This window comes from Leopardus geoffroyi, chromosome C1, assembly GCF_018350155.1.
Source record: "Leopardus geoffroyi isolate Oge1 chromosome C1, O.geoffroyi_Oge1_pat1.0, whole genome shotgun sequence".
NCBI classification, from domain to species: Eukaryota; Metazoa; Chordata; class Mammalia; order Carnivora; family Felidae; genus Leopardus; species Leopardus geoffroyi.
The window spans coordinates 27,301,681-27,315,822 of record NC_059328.1 but is presented as its reverse complement, the minus strand read 5'-3'; the positions used below and the strand labels follow the sequence as shown (position 1 = coordinate 27,315,822).

General features: G+C 55.4%; 2 protein-coding genes across 14 annotated transcripts in view; one reads left to right on the top strand and one right to left on the bottom strand.

The window, feature by feature from the left end:
* Positions 1-3,756: 3,756 nt before the first annotated feature.
* NCDN (neurochondrin) lies at positions 3,757-12,615 on the bottom strand. Of its 5 annotated transcripts, XM_045476683.1 has the most exons (8): positions 12,401-12,615; positions 12,061-12,128; positions 11,042-11,182; positions 8,978-9,946; positions 7,942-8,183; positions 7,140-7,364; positions 6,610-6,752; positions 3,757-5,291 (listed from the first exon to the last, which is right to left on the bottom strand). In XM_045476683.1, exons 2-8 carry the CDS (start codon positions 12,091-12,093, stop codon positions 4,855-4,857), a joined length of 2,190 nt encoding a protein of 729 aa, XP_045332639.1. In that variant the 5' UTR covers positions 12,094-12,128; positions 12,401-12,615; the 3' UTR covers positions 3,757-4,854. The 5 variants fall into 5 exon arrangements, with proteins under 5 accessions (XP_045332639.1, XP_045332637.1, XP_045332638.1 ...); XM_045476681.1 differs by having other exon boundaries at positions 11,715-12,615; XM_045476682.1 differs by having other exon boundaries at positions 12,061-12,615.
* A 10-nt stretch (positions 12,616-12,625) lies between these two features.
* The window catches only part of KIAA0319L (KIAA0319 like), a 97,561-nt gene continuing 96,044 nt past the window's right edge, over positions 12,626-14,142 (top strand). For 4 of the 9 annotated variants that reach the window (XM_045476679.1, XM_045476670.1, XM_045476677.1 and 1 more), the window contains exon 1: positions 12,874-13,073. The gene's annotated coding sequence lies outside the window, so the exon portion shown is untranslated. Of the gene's footprint in view, positions 12,732-12,841; positions 13,074-14,142 lie in introns of those variants that run through there. The other 5 variants (XM_045476673.1, XM_045476671.1, XM_045476675.1 and 2 more) reach the window with 4 other exon arrangements.

Below are 14,142 nucleotides of genomic sequence, written 5' to 3'. Positions count from 1 at the left end.
TTCTCAAGACTTTAGTGACTGTTAGTTGGCTGTTCTCTTTCAACTTTATCTCTAGTCTGTATCTCTTAGTAGATAGACCCACAGATGCAATTTCCAGGTGGATATTTCTTCCAGACATCTTGTTGCAGCCATCTGAAAATTTCCAAGTCCTTGAGTGAACTCAGCATCCCCTCCGCCCCTGCCACCCACCCCAACCTGCTTCTTCTTCCGTGTTCTACAGCTCCGTACACGGCACCACCATCCTTCAAATTAAAAACAGTCATCCCAGACTCTGACTTTCCCTTCACCCTCATAAGCCAATCCTCATAGAGTGTCGTCATTTCTAACCCTTAAACATGTATTTCCACCCCTCTGTCAGCCCTTTAAGCTCCCATACTCTTTCTCATAGACCAGTAGAGTTCTCAAAGTGTGCTTCCTGGGCCAGCATCACCTACAACGTCTACAAACTTGTTACAAGTGCTACTTCCTGGAACTCACCCCAGACCTACTGAGGCAATAAACCTGAGTGTGGGGACTGGAAATCTGTGTTTTGATAAACTCGTAAGGTGACTCAGAAGCTCAGTAAGATTTGAGAACCACTGCCTAGACCATTACAACAACCCCCTAACTGGTCTCCTGCCTTCTTCATTCATTACTCTTCTGGCGCACCTCCAATTCCACTTAGCAATACAAGTGACTGGACCAAAGGGGCGCCTGGGTGGTTCAGCCAGTTAAGCATCTGACTCTGGCTCAGGTCATGATCTCACGGTTTGTGAGTTCAAGCCTTGCAAGAGCCTGCTTCGGATCCTCTGTCTCCCTCCCTTCGTGCCCCTCCCCTGCTCATGTGCGAGTGCTTTCTCTCGCTCTCAAAAAAAAAAAAAAAAAAAAAAAAAAAAAAAAAAAGAGTGACTGGACCATGTAACCTTCCTGTTGAAAACTCTCCTGGGGCTTCCCATGGCCCATCTTCAGGGAAAAAAAGTTTAAACACCCTAACCAGCATTCCAGGCTCTTCACAGCTGCAACTGATTTTTCTTTTCTGCCACATGAACTACCTCACAAGAAGATGAAAGGAGAAACAGAGACTGTGTCCTGCACTGGCTTTGGTGCATGGCAGGTGCTCGGTGAACGCTTATTAAATAAATGGTGAGTGGATGAGTTTATCAATTCCTCAGCTGGTTGAGGGATCTTTTTAGGAAGCCTCCATGACCCTCAGTAGCTAGACATAGAAACCAGGTACAATCTGAGGAGATCATCTGATAAATGATTTTGCTTTATGGCTACTGGGGAGACAGATGTTCATGATCTGCTACAAGCTACCAGGTTTTGTGACTGTAGACTCTGTCACTCTTCTCTTTCTGGGCTAAGGGACTCCTTGCTTGCTGAGTCATGGAGGAGGGCATTGCTGTTTGCCCACTCTCTGGGACAGATGTGCATATGTGGAGGCCTGGGATGTGCACAGGGGTACATATGCAGACTCTCCTGGGCACATGGGGACACACAACATAAATAGAGACACTCTTGGGGAACAATCCTACGCATGGAACACAGGACATGTATTGACACATAGGTGCTCATGTTCAGATATCACAGGCTCCCATTTGGCATAATTGGCATATTGCTCTTCTCCCAGGCTCAAATATTTCCCTCTCATTTCAGAAAGAGAGCTTGCATTTGGATTTGATGTTAAGAAAAAACTCAGGCCTGTCTCCTTTATTGATTGACACAGCCACCTTACTCCCAGCCTTTGGCAATCTCTCCTGCCCCCTGGGTCTGGCTGGTTGTTGGCAGAGCGGGGAAAATCTGGCACAAGGAGATGCTGAGGCGCCACCTGGTGGTTATATCTCACAACTGCAGCTCAGGTCCCCTTTTCTCCCTCGAAGCTGAATTGCCAAGAGAGAGCTTGGTCTTAAATTAGCCTGGCACCTTCCCCATTCAGGAACCCAGAACTCTCTGACCATTCCTCACTAAAGTACAGAGCCCAGTCTTTCTGGTGTTATAAGCCTTTCTTCAGGGTTTCACTCCACCTCAGGAGGGCAAGTACTTTGAGAGCAGGGACCCTAGGTGGTTGCCACTTGCTTTGGGCCCTTCCCTTCTCAGCCACTCCTATGGACTTTAAGACTCTACACCCACAACTCCCAAATCTGTCACTCTGCCCAGACCTCTCTGAGCTCCAGACTGCAGAAAGCAACTGTTTGTGCCACAAGCAGCACAAACTCACCATTTACCAAAACGAGCTTGTATTTTGCATTAACCTGTTTCCAGTGTTCCTGGTGCCAGCGAATGGCCCCATTATCCACTCAGTGGCCCAGATCAAGTATCTGGGAGGGCTCTTTATCCCTCCTCACTTCCAGTTAATCACCAAGCCTTATTAACTAACTCCTACCTATATATTTTTCCCATCTTCACGGCCGCTGACTTAGTTCAGACTTAGTACCTCCTCTCTGAGCTCCTTGCCTCAGTTGTCCCCCTTGTGCAGCCAGTCATCTTTAAAAAATGCAAACTGGATCACATTGTCTGCTAAAAAAAATCTCAGCATGATCCCACCTCTAATCTTCTGAGCATGGCATACCACGACTTGTGAGATCTGGTTTATGCCCATTGGTCCAACCTCATCCCACTTTACACTCTGTGTAGCAGTAATGAGCTACGTGCAATTCCTAAGCTCACATGCCGTTATACCTGCTGTTCTTCTGTTTGTCTATCTGGCAAGCCTCTCCTCACCCCCATGTCTCAGAGCAAATACTTCTTGAGCTTTCCCAGATGTATTCAGCCAGGCTGAGAGGCTCTCATGCTCCAGCCATACTTCGTTCAGACCCCTGTATGAGCAGCTGATTATACCTCTAGGGGATGTTGCCTTGTCTGTTTTCTCTCTAGATTTTAAGTTGCTTGAGGGCAGGGTCTGTCTTTTCATACTACCCCCCACCCCACTGCCCCAGGACTCCATGCTAAGAACATGACTTTCAGTACATCTAATAAATAAATGAATGTTCTTCTGTCCAGGCATGCCCAACAACAGACAGGCTCATGGGACATACTCAGTGAATGCTTGTTGGCTTACTGGCCTCGGTGGAGACGTCTGCGGTGTGTGGGCTGGGGGCAGGTCTGGCTCCAGGATGAGGAGCTGGGGGCAGGTCTGGCTCCAGGATGAGAGCCTGGGCTCAGGCCTGGTGAAGCAGTGGGGGCTTGACTTCAGTCTTGGGCTGAAGCTCTTAGGCCCCTTGTCTTTCTCACTGGCATAGAACAGAGGTGAACAGCTGGTTGCCTAAAATGTTTTCCTGTACAAAACATTTGGCCTGGAGATGTTGTTGGGGCAGTAATGGTTTCACGGGGAAAAAAATGAGCAACATTCAAAAATCAGGATTTTGCATAAAAATTAGGGTTTCTGACTTATCTTTAGAGATTGGAGGATGTGACAGTACTACTTGGAACTCCTCCAGGTCAGCACTTCATTTGTACACAGGAGCACCTAGGCCTGGCCACCATAGCATCTGAATTTGCAATCCTGCTCTGGCAATACAGGGTGTGGACTGAGGGGTCAACGGCCTGCTCAGTCTTGGCTCTTGACACCTTACTAGCGCGTCACCTTGAGCAAACCACCCACCCGTGCCCAGGTTTCTTCACCTGTAAAATCGGAATAATGCCTGTGTCACAGGGTTCTCCGGCAGGCTAAATAACACTTGAAACGTGCTTAGCAGGGTGTGTGTTCAGCAAATGGTAGTTGTGAGCTCCTCGAGTTTGGAAGGGAGAAGGTGCAGGACAGACCACACAGGAACCATCTTGTCACCAATGAACATTTATTGAGTGTCCGCATGTGCACAGCTTTGAACTTGGCGATCACAGAACGCACTGGGGGAAGGAAGGGGGAAATGGAAGCAAGGGATCAGGTTGTGTGTGGGGGGTCCCCCGGGATCATAAGAAAAGTAGTCCCTGCTGGAGTCGCCAGTCGCGTCTCTCTGCAGAGAGGGATCCTAAGCAGGGGTGGGGATTAAAGCCAGGCACCACGATGGTGATGGGGTGCAATCACTAGGGAAACATGCGGATTCTGGAGAAGTGTCCCTCCTGTTCCTGGCTCCAGTCAAGCCAGATGGCACTAGGAGGACAGGGATCAGATGCTCAGGTGTCCAAGCAGGGATAAGGACAGGCAAAATAAATAACCCCCCAACCCCCATCGTCACTCTGCTGCAACATGACACAAAAGCTTAGAGGCCAGGGCCTAAGGACTCCTGGGTCCCCTCAAGGAAGCTCAGGTGGAAGGAGGTTTCCCCACCCACACACCAGGCCTGTCTGCCCCAGGTCTCCCTGGAAGGATGAGGCAGTTCAGACCCTGGGTCACTGAAGTTGATAGGAAGAACTGCGATGTCAATGGCCTGAGTCTGCTCTCTGCCAAGGGGCTAAGGGCAAGGGCCAAATGGCCAATTGGAAGGACGTGGACTGGGAGGCTAGAGGGGGCACCACAGCCTAGGGGAGCCCACGCCCTGGCCGGCAGGGCACATGGGCTGAGGCAGCCAGCTCCTGCCAGCCCTATCCCATCCTGGGGCCTCCCTCCCGTGGGGGAGTCTGACACAGGGCACAATGACACCTAGTGCCCCCCTCCCTGGGGGCTGCTCCAACATTCCCCGGCCTGGCAGCGATAGCTATGTTGATTTTCAAGCCAATCCCTGCCCCCATGGGGGCCCGGGGGGCGGGACGCAGTTCCTTACACTTGAGGGATGGGCACTGTGCCCTTGCCCTCGGAAAAGCCAGAAAGCTGGGATGTTGTGTGTGTGTGTGGGGGGAGTCTAGGGAGGGGGGTCCAGTTTGGGAGCTTCATGGAAGATGCCTCCTCCCTCCTTCCCTCGCTGCCCGCCCCTGGGTCTGTCCCCAGTGGACACCTGCTCAGGGCTCTGACAGGCACTGCTCCAGGGCAGCCATGCGGTAGTGGCTGGCTGTCTCCTCACCCGCCTGTAGCCTCATGGCCTCCCGGCACAGCCGGTTGGCCCGTGCCAGCTCCACCAGGACGCCCTGATAGGCGGCGACCATCTCGGGCTTGACAGAGTTGGGGCTGACGCTGCCCAGCAGCTGGAGCAGCTCCTGTGGCCAGCGGGAGCGCAGGGCGGCCGGGGCCAGCCAGGGCAGCAGGGGCACACAGCCTGTGAAGGCCTGCATACCCAGGAACCAGAGCTCCTGCAGGTCGGCCCAGACGCCCTCGTAGTCGGGGGACAGGGCCAGCACCGCCTGGTCTGAGCCAGGTGTGGCCCGCGCCACATGGGACTGTGATAGGAAGAGGATGGCAGCTGCGAAGAAACCTCGGGACGCTGGTGTTCCCTGAAGAGCTGGAAGGCAAGCAGGGAGTGGGCGCGTGAACTTGGTGGGCCAGCTGCTTTCCCAGACCCTCACTTTACCCTCCTGTGCGGACACACTCTGGGAGCCGAAGCAGAGCCTAGAACCAGCCTGCCTGGGCTCAAACCCTACCTTCAACTTCACTTGAAGTTGGGTGACCTTGGGTAATCCACTTTTCTGGGTCTCGTTTCCTTACTTGTAAAACGGGGCCAATAGTGCTAATCTTAGAAATCGGTTGTGAGAATTAAATGTGATAATCTTGGTACACTCAACCTCATGGTCAGCCCTTTTTGCAGTGGGACGGGAGCAGGATGGGAGCCGCTGCCGGGCCTAGAGACCTACAGGCGAAGGCGGTCTCAACAATTTGATTCTTGGGCCAGAAGGGGGTGCCAGAGCGGGGGCAGGGGGACCAGGAGCTGGTGATGGGGCTCGGCTTACCTGCCAGGCAGGGGCTCACCCCTGTACTGCGGACCCTCTCAGGGAGGCTGTTAGTCCAGCCTGGTGGCATCTGTGGGTTAACAGCACTGGGGCTCTACTCAGGCTGAGGTGATGCAGCCTGGGACTGAGGGAGCATGGGGTTAGAGCACAGGGGTGGCTCCTGGATCACTAGGACATGCTCCCTTCCCATTGCCGGAGGACCCTACTGGGATCCCTGCACAGGGAACACATAGGCAGCTGAGGGTACAGGCTTATTACACACTGTTCCCGGGCATCTGCTCAGCTCCTCCAACCTGACAGATGGGGCACAGGGAACAGGCGGGGACAGAGGGACCCAAGCAGACACCCACAGCCAAAGTGGAAGACACAAAGGGCTGGCAGGGGCTGGAGGGGACGTCCCTCCTCCTTCACACAGCCAGAGTGAGGCAGGGTTGCGGAGAAGGTATGTGCAGAGGGGGCACCAAAGCACTGAAGCCTGTCACGAGGGAGGTGAGGTGTTAAGCAGAGAAAAACCTCAATGGGGAGGAAGAAGGTTCCTGACTCAAGCCCTGGGTGGGGGCGGCTCCACCTTGAAAACACTGGATTCAGACTCGGGCTGCTGGGAATTTCAGGTGCCTATGCCTGTGCCTCTGAGCAGGCCTGCACTTACACCCACCAGACCTTGCCTTAAAAGTCTTCAGAAGGAAAAGAATGCTATCATTTGGGGAAGAAGGGTGGGGTAGGGTGGGGGATGGAGACACACTTCACAGATTTCCTCTCAGTTGGAAAATTCTATAAAACCATTTCCTGAAAATGGGGATTTATGCCCAGAATATAACAGGTCCACCCAGATCTTTTGTCTGTATCCATTAGGACTGGGTCCCCGGAGCTTACCTGGAGAGGTACTGAGGAGCCGGGCCATGAGAAGGCCCAGGGTGGCCACATTGGCAGCCAGAAGCAGCCTCCCTTGCTGCTGCACTAGTGAGGGCAGCGACGTCATCAGGGTGTTCATAAGAGATGTGAAGCAGGCATCTCGCCTGGGAGAAAGGGTGGGGGGGTGGAGATGGGAGAAGGGGTTATTTGAGCTAGACCAAGGCCTGGGAAAACCTGGGATTCTGGGCTCCCAGCTTCACCAGGCAGGGTTTGGCAAGAAATGAGACAGCAGGGTTAAGAGTTAACTTTGGGCCCATTCGTGGCATCTGGGGAACAGAGACTGGGTTATAGCTGGAGCAGGCAGACAGGCCCAGAGGAGTTCTAGACATGCCAAAACCTCGTGTGGGGTGGCTCTGTCTATTCTGAGAGCCTGCCACTCTAACACTAACAGGAACCCATGGGCACAGGGAAGCAAAGTAGGAGACTGAGATCTGAGGCAAGTCTGAGCAGCCCCCACCCCTTGCTGCCTCCAACCTCCTTCCCGGCCTCACTTGATCAGCCCTGGTGCGGTGACCACAAGGTTGAGGAAGATATGACAGCAGGTCTGCAGGCCGATCTCCACACTGTCAGGCAGCACTGAGGTGTCATGGCCTGGGGATGTGAGTTCCCACTGCTGCAAGAAATACTTGCACAGAAGTGAGGGGGCTCCCTCCTTGATCAGGATCTCCCGGGGCCCATCTTCAACGGTCAGGTGGCACCAGCCGGGCAGAAGGAGCCTGGGGGGTGGAAGGAACAGGTGTGTAAGGGCTGGGGAGAGATGAATGCACAAGGATTCCCTTTCTTGGGGCATCCCACCTAAGAGAAATGAAAGCAGGGGGAAAGGACACATCCTTCCTTGTAGGTCCCACAGGAAAAGCACATGCTTTGGTGCTGCACAGGCCTAGGCTTGAACTTGGGCTCTGCCACATGGTGTATGTGCGGGCAAGTTACTTTAACCCTGAGTCTCAGTTTGCTCATCCTGAAGATGTGGATGAGACTTATGTCATAGATTTGCTGTGTGAACTAAATGAGACTGTTTTGGTAAAGGGTAGAGCAAAGTGCTTGGTGTGTCGTAGATGCTCAATAAGCATGAGTTCTCTCTTTACAGAGAAATCTGGGGTTGGCAAAGAAGACTTGGCTGACCAGGAGTCCTGTGTGAACAAGCCCCCCAAAACAAACAGAAATAATCCTAAAGGAAATCTCGTGCCCCAATCAGGAAGCCCAGCACAGACCAGTTTGGGGGTGAGGAAGTGTCCCTCTGTTAAGCTTTTCTTTAGAACAGTCTGGCTGAACAGACTCTAACTACAAACTCACCGGAGAGCATCCCCTGGCCAGGTGGGCCCTGGGGTGGTGGGGGAGATGGCCAGGGTGGCCACCTGCTGGGAGAGGTCATTCGCCTCCTCGGCCTCCTCGTAGAGGGTCTTGGCATAGCGCACAAGGAAGGGCAGCAGCTGGCAGACCTCCTTGCGCAGGGATGAGGTCTCCTCGGCCAGCCAGGCCCCCAGGATCCGCACCGAAGCAAACACAAAGGGCTCCTTCTGCTTCTCTGGCCCCACCTGTTGCCATGGGACCCCTGTGAGATGGAGTAGGACCAGAGACCCTCCCCGGCCGGGACAGCATGCCAGCCAGCCTAGGAATAACACAACTAGAAGGGAATTCTGGCCTGTGAGCCCTTCAAAGGCAGGCCCTGTGTACCCAGCACCTAACACATGGGAAGGATGCGCTCAACAGGGGCCTGGCACAGAGCAGGCCCTCAGGGCATGTCTGCCGAGCGAATTGGACTTTGGACAACATGTCCCCACACTCACTGCATCCCCTTTCCCCCCACCTCTGAAGTATCGCAAGGCTTGAAGGAAACTCACAGGTCCAAAGCTAACTAAATACTCCCTCTACGGCAGCTCTGACCTGGGAGGAGTTAGCTGAATCTCTCCAGAGGCCAGGAACCAGGCAGCCCCGCTCCTTTGCCCAGCTCCGTGCCAAGTTTGTATGTGCAGGTGTATGGAACAATGCAAGAGGCTGAGCAGAACAGACTGCTTCGATTTGGAGTGTGTGTGTACTGGGGGGAGGGTTGTGAGTGGGAAGTCACTGTGTTGTGTGCGTGTGTGTGTGTGTGTGTGTGTACTGTGATGTGAGTGCACATATGGTGTGTGGTATGGTGCTTGTGTGGAGGCTCAGGGAGGGAGGGAGAGGGAGGCTCGGCCACTCTACTCCCGGGAGTGCTGCAGGATCAGCCCTCAGAGTGGGCATCTTGCGCTCTTCCTATTACACTGAGGTGCAATTCACTTCCCCCTTTGCCTGGCCTTCTGGCTCTCCCCACACCAGACTCCCTCCGTGGGCTGCTATACCTCACCTGCTGCAGATAGTGGATGACAGCCCCGATGGCCTCCTTCATGATGCTCACGAGCTGCACCTTCTGTGGCTCCTTGAGCAGGGACTGCTCACAGCGGGTGCATTCCTGGATCCCCAACTCCATGAGGGCGTAGCAGGCGGTCACCACATCCTCTTTTACTTCTGTGCCTGTCTCTTCCAGTGCCAGCCGTACCTCCACACATGCCAGATTCACCAGCAGGGCCAGGAACTTGCTCCCGGAGCTGCCCGCTGGGATCCAGTCGGAGCCGCAGGCGTGCGCCAGGCGGGCTGCCAGCTTTAGTGCAGGGTTGCGCTGCCAGGAGCTCAGCTTGCTGCCCAGGATGCGTGCCAGCCCGGCCTGCAGATCCCGGAGGCATTCAGAGGGCACGGTTGTCGGGGGCAGAAAGAGGGGCAGCAGCTGGCAGAGCTCAAACTTGCTGGCATCCTCAGCTTTCTGGAAATCTTCACTGAGGCCCCGCAACACGGCCAGGAGGTCGGGCTCCGCCTCCTTCCAGCACTGGGTCTCAGCAGCAGCCAGCAGCCCCACTAGGAGTGCCAGGGCCTGGTCAAAGCCATAGCCATGCCCCAGGTATGCCTGACACAGGGCAGACACGGTGCCACCAGCAATGAGGTGCCGGGGGCCACGGGGTGTGCCTGCCACAGCTGTCAGGCACTGGTAGGTGTCGTCAATCATGGAACGGCGAGCAGCATCATCCGGGTCCCCCCGGGCAGTGAGGAAGGTGCTAAGGATGGGGATCTTGTTCAGGACCTGGGGATGGGAGGCCAGTTCAGGGTCACTGCAGAAGCAGGCCAGCAGGGCCACACCCAGGGCTCGGAGAACATGGTCGGGGCAGCCATCTGGTGCCTCCTTGGTGGTCAGGAGACGATTGGGGAAGGTGAAGCCTACGGCATCGAAGATCCGCCGCCGAGTTTTGGCATCGATGTCACCTGCTTTGACTGCCTTGGTCACCTAAGGGGGGGGGGGTATGTGCTATCAGCAGGATGGAAGGAAGACTGCCCCCTGCACCCTTGGGCGCTGACCATTACCAGGATGTGGTTATGGAAGGTGATTCTCTCTGGGGTCAGGAAGCCTCCAGAGGTCATTTTGTCCAGCTTCTTCCCTCCCCACCCGGGGAGACAGATGGTTGTGACCTCTGAGATCCCTCATTTATGATTACGTATACAGAAGGGAGGTCCAATCCTCAACTACTCGTTCTGCCATTTCATCACTCAGTCATTTGGGAAGTTCTTTCTGATGTCTAATCTAGAAGCTGGCAACCTGATTTGGGCTTAGAGCTCAGTTTAAAATCCCCCAAGGATTTAGGGTCTCGCCCTAATTGCTCTCACCCCCCTCCCCAGAGAAGCCTTTGATCCATTCCCGCCACCTTCTCAGGGGAAATGGCTCCTGTGTCTCGCCACTCTGCCTGTCAAAACATTTCCCCTTACATTTCACCTCAACACCTCCTCTGCTGCAGTGTGAGCCCTTGACTCTGGAGCCTTCTCCCTGTTGCCATGGCAAACAAGCAGAGACTGTACTCCCTCCTCCCTTCACCCCCCACACATCAACCCCCCCTTCCCAGCACTGCAGCTCTTGCTCTGCTGGCCCCAGCCTGGTTCTTCCAACAGGGCTAAGCCCCAAACCAGCTCCTTCACCCTCAACCTACCTACTGCCATCCTGGCCATCCCCTGGGACCCCTTCCCAGTTACTTCTAGTTCTGCTACTCTCTCCACCCCCAGAGCAATCATCCCCAGCCCTCAAGTACTCTGCACTAGTTACTACCTGCTGCTGTCACCCTATGAGTCAGCTCCCATCTGCTCCGGGACGCCCCAAAGAACAGACCCAGGCAGCCTCCTCCAAGGCTTCTAAGGCCCTACGCCTTATTCACCCCCATTTTCCCCTTTGCTCCCACACTTAGGGGAGCAATGAAGAGTCCAAAGGCAGGCATCTTGGTGCCTCCGGGAATGCCAGGACCACCTATATATCCTCTGGGACTTTTTGACCCCATTCCTAGGGGACCCAACCACCCAGCCCTTCCCACCTCCCAATTTTCAGTCAGGTCCTTACTAGCAGCAGGGCTGCAAACTGCTCACTGTCATTCTTGGCCTCACGGAGGGCTCCCAGGTAGCGCTCCAGGGTGGGGTTTCGGCTCTCTGCCTGGTTCAGAGCTGGCTCACAATCCGAGGCCATGATGCCCGCCTTGCCCAACTGTGAACACAAGAGGGACTGAGCATCCCTCTGCAGAGGAGGGGTGGGGGTGGGAGTGGAGGATGGAGGGAGGGATTAGCACAGAGGGAGGGGAGGATCAGGAGGGATGGGTTCCTCAAGACTGACCTCCCTTGTGGGAGCCCCTTAAAGGCGCTGGACCCTCAAGTCCTTAGGAATGAAGAAGGGACCCTGGCCAAGGTCACCTCCGGAAAGCGGGAAAGAAGGACCATGCATCTCGCTGCTCAGCTGGACAGGTCTCCTTACCAATCTCCCAGGAGTGGGAGGGGGGCTGGCCCCACTGCTCAGCTGCCCCCTGGCACCAGAGGCCTGGTTTTATCTCCTTCCACCCAGGCACACCAGAAGGGAGTGGTGAGGACAGACAGGAAGGAATGGAGACATACATGGGTGAAGTTCGATTATCCGGACTCAGGCTGATATGAGGGAAAAGGGCATCCTAGGTTCCCTTTCCCCTCCCTTCTCCAGAACAGGCAGGAGACAAGCTTCAGCACAAGTGAGGATGCAGGGTACTGACCAGGGAAGGCTTGGAGGCCCCTTTGCGGACCCCACCCCTCCAGCCAGGGCTCTCAAACGCCCCCGCAGGCTTCTTGCCTCCTCTCCTTTCCCTCCCTCGGGCAGAAGCTGCAGCAGCAGCAGCAGCAGCAGCAGCAGCAGCAGCAGCAGCAGAATTAACCCTTTGCATTCCCTCTCCTCGCCCTCCCCGCTCGCTACCAGTCAGTGGATGCCGGCAGGGGCTGGAGAAGCAAGAAGGGGTCCGGGGTAGCTCCCAGGACAACGGAGAATCCAAAAGCCGGATAATCGAAGCGGGGCTGCTGAGATGGGGAGATGAGAAGGGGAAGAGGGTTCCTGGCGGTCACCACCTGTCCCGCCGCAGCCAGGTCACAACACGACATTGATGAAGTCACGACAGGGCGGCGATGAGATCACACTTCACGATGGCGCGGTGATGTCACGGAGAGATCACGGCAAAATCACGACATGGACAGCCCCCAAAGATGACAGGGCAAATTAAAAAAAAATATATAGCTATATATTGAAAAGGGCTGTGACAAAATGGAGTCTCGACAGGGCACGATGATGTCGCGATATGGCGCGATGGAGTCGCGATAGGGTCCCCGGGGTGTGTCGGCATCGATCAGCGCCGGCTCGGCGAGGCCCTGGTTGGGATGCAGGGGAGGGCCTGAAGGGGGCTGAGCTCACCAGGCTGCGGCCCCGAGCGCCGAAATCTTCTCCGAGCGCGATGCTCCTGGAGCCTGGGGCCGCTGCTCACGCCGCTTTGCCCACTCCCGGCTCCAGGCGGCTGCAGCTCCACCCCCACCCCCGCAGAGCTGTCGGCCAATCCGCGGCGGCTTCACTCCGGGCTCTGGCCAATGGCACACCTGGGCGCTAAGCCGTAGGGGGTGCCACCGTTGCCGCCATCTTGCTTATGGGTATTGCCCGAGTCTGGGGCCTCGGGCTCGCGCAGGGCAAGCGAAGGAGCAGACTGCGGAGAGCAGGAGGCGACAGCCTGGCGGCCCAGGCTCCTTCGCTCGTGCGTAGTTCTGTCCCTCAGCACTGCCTCACCTCCCCCTCTGGCTCGCGGCTGGAATTGAGCTTCCGGGGGTGGGGGTGGGGGCAGGAGGGTTGGTTAGCAAGAAGAGTGTGTTTCCGGGTTGAGCCCAGGAAGGTGGGAGGAGGCGGCGTTTCCGGCCGCCGTCGCTGTCCTGGGAGGCTGAGGCGAGAGGGAGCTGTCCGGGTGGGGAGCCCACACTACCTTCTTCTTTTTCCTCCTCCTCCGGGTGAGGGGAGCGAAGGTTGGGGCCCCGACCCCATGGACCGGGAGGAGGCGGAGGCCGCCGAGAGCCGGGGCCCTGCTGTGTGGCCCTGAGCCCCGGTAGGTGGCCGGGGGCGGCTGGCTGCCAGGCCGAGGACCTCGAGCTCAGGGGAGGGGCAAGCGGGACGGGCTATTTCTGAGGGTGCGCTGGCCGGGTGTTGGGACCCGGAGGTGGCGCTCCTGGCCCGGCTAGGGCAGCCAGCTTCTTCTGGCTTTGGAGGTGCGGGGCTCGAGTCCCAGACCCTGCTTCTTTCAGGCCCACGCCTGGTCATGCAGCATCCTCCATCCCCTGACAGACCGGGCTCGGGGCGCTGCTATCCTTCCCTCGACTTCTGCAGCCTCGTCTTTAGCTGCTGTCTCTGGTGTTCGGTCTCCCCACCAAGATAGAAAGTTGATGCAGAACAAGGGGGGCGGGGTTGAGCACGACGTGTAAATTATCATGCGAAACCTGCCTTATTCCGGACTTTAGAAAATTATTCCCCACAGAGGGGTTCTGTGGTGTCTGTGGTGGGCACAAAGGTGAAATGAAGGAAGTCAAAAGAACACCTCAGGCGGTTCCAAAAACGCTTTTCCTTCTCTCACCTCCTGATGCTTGTGCCCAACCGACAATAGATGCAGTTAGTGAAGAGCATTAGCTGAATCTCCTTGTGCTTTCTTCTGTGATTAACAGACTGGGAGCTAAGAACAAATTGGAAAGACGACCTCCCAGAACAATCTGTTCATTTTTCCAGCTATTTGGAAAACAATGCCTGCAAATATAAGCAAAGTTATTCATGGCAGTCTGTTCTGTAACTTTCCCAAATATCTGAGATTTTTTTTTTAAAAGAGCTTTATTCTTGATTACTCATACCAGCTGAATAGGCTGTTTCAGACTTGCTCTGTCGTTGTTCAAACATATCTTATCGCTGTGTACATAAATGGAGTTCCACGTATGTAGCTGACAGACTGAACTATGATACATCCCCCATCAACCTGAAGGATTAAGTAAACATTACCCCCTTCTCTGTCTGAACAGCTGCTGCAACAGAGAGTGCTTTTATTTCGGGTGTACTTGTAACGCCCTAAATGCCAAAACTATTGCAAGCTTTTCTAGATTTTCATTTGTCAAGTATTGTGGGGGTGTGTGTTC

Excerpts from the sequence above, each read along its gene's own strand:
- NCDN (XM_045476681.1), bottom strand. The coding sequence starts at position 11,882 with ATGCAAAGGGTTAATTCTGCTGCTGCTGCTGCTGCTGCTGCTGCTGCT. Across the intron at positions 9,947-11,041 it reads AGTTTGCAGCCCTGCTGCTA|GTGACCAAGGCAGTCAAAGC; the intron begins GTAAGGACCTGA and ends CCCCCCCCTTAG. Across the intron at positions 7,365-7,941 it reads TGGCCAGGGGATGCTCTCCG|GCTCCTTCTGCCCGGCTGGT; the intron begins GTGAGTTTGTAG and ends TCCACCCCCCAG.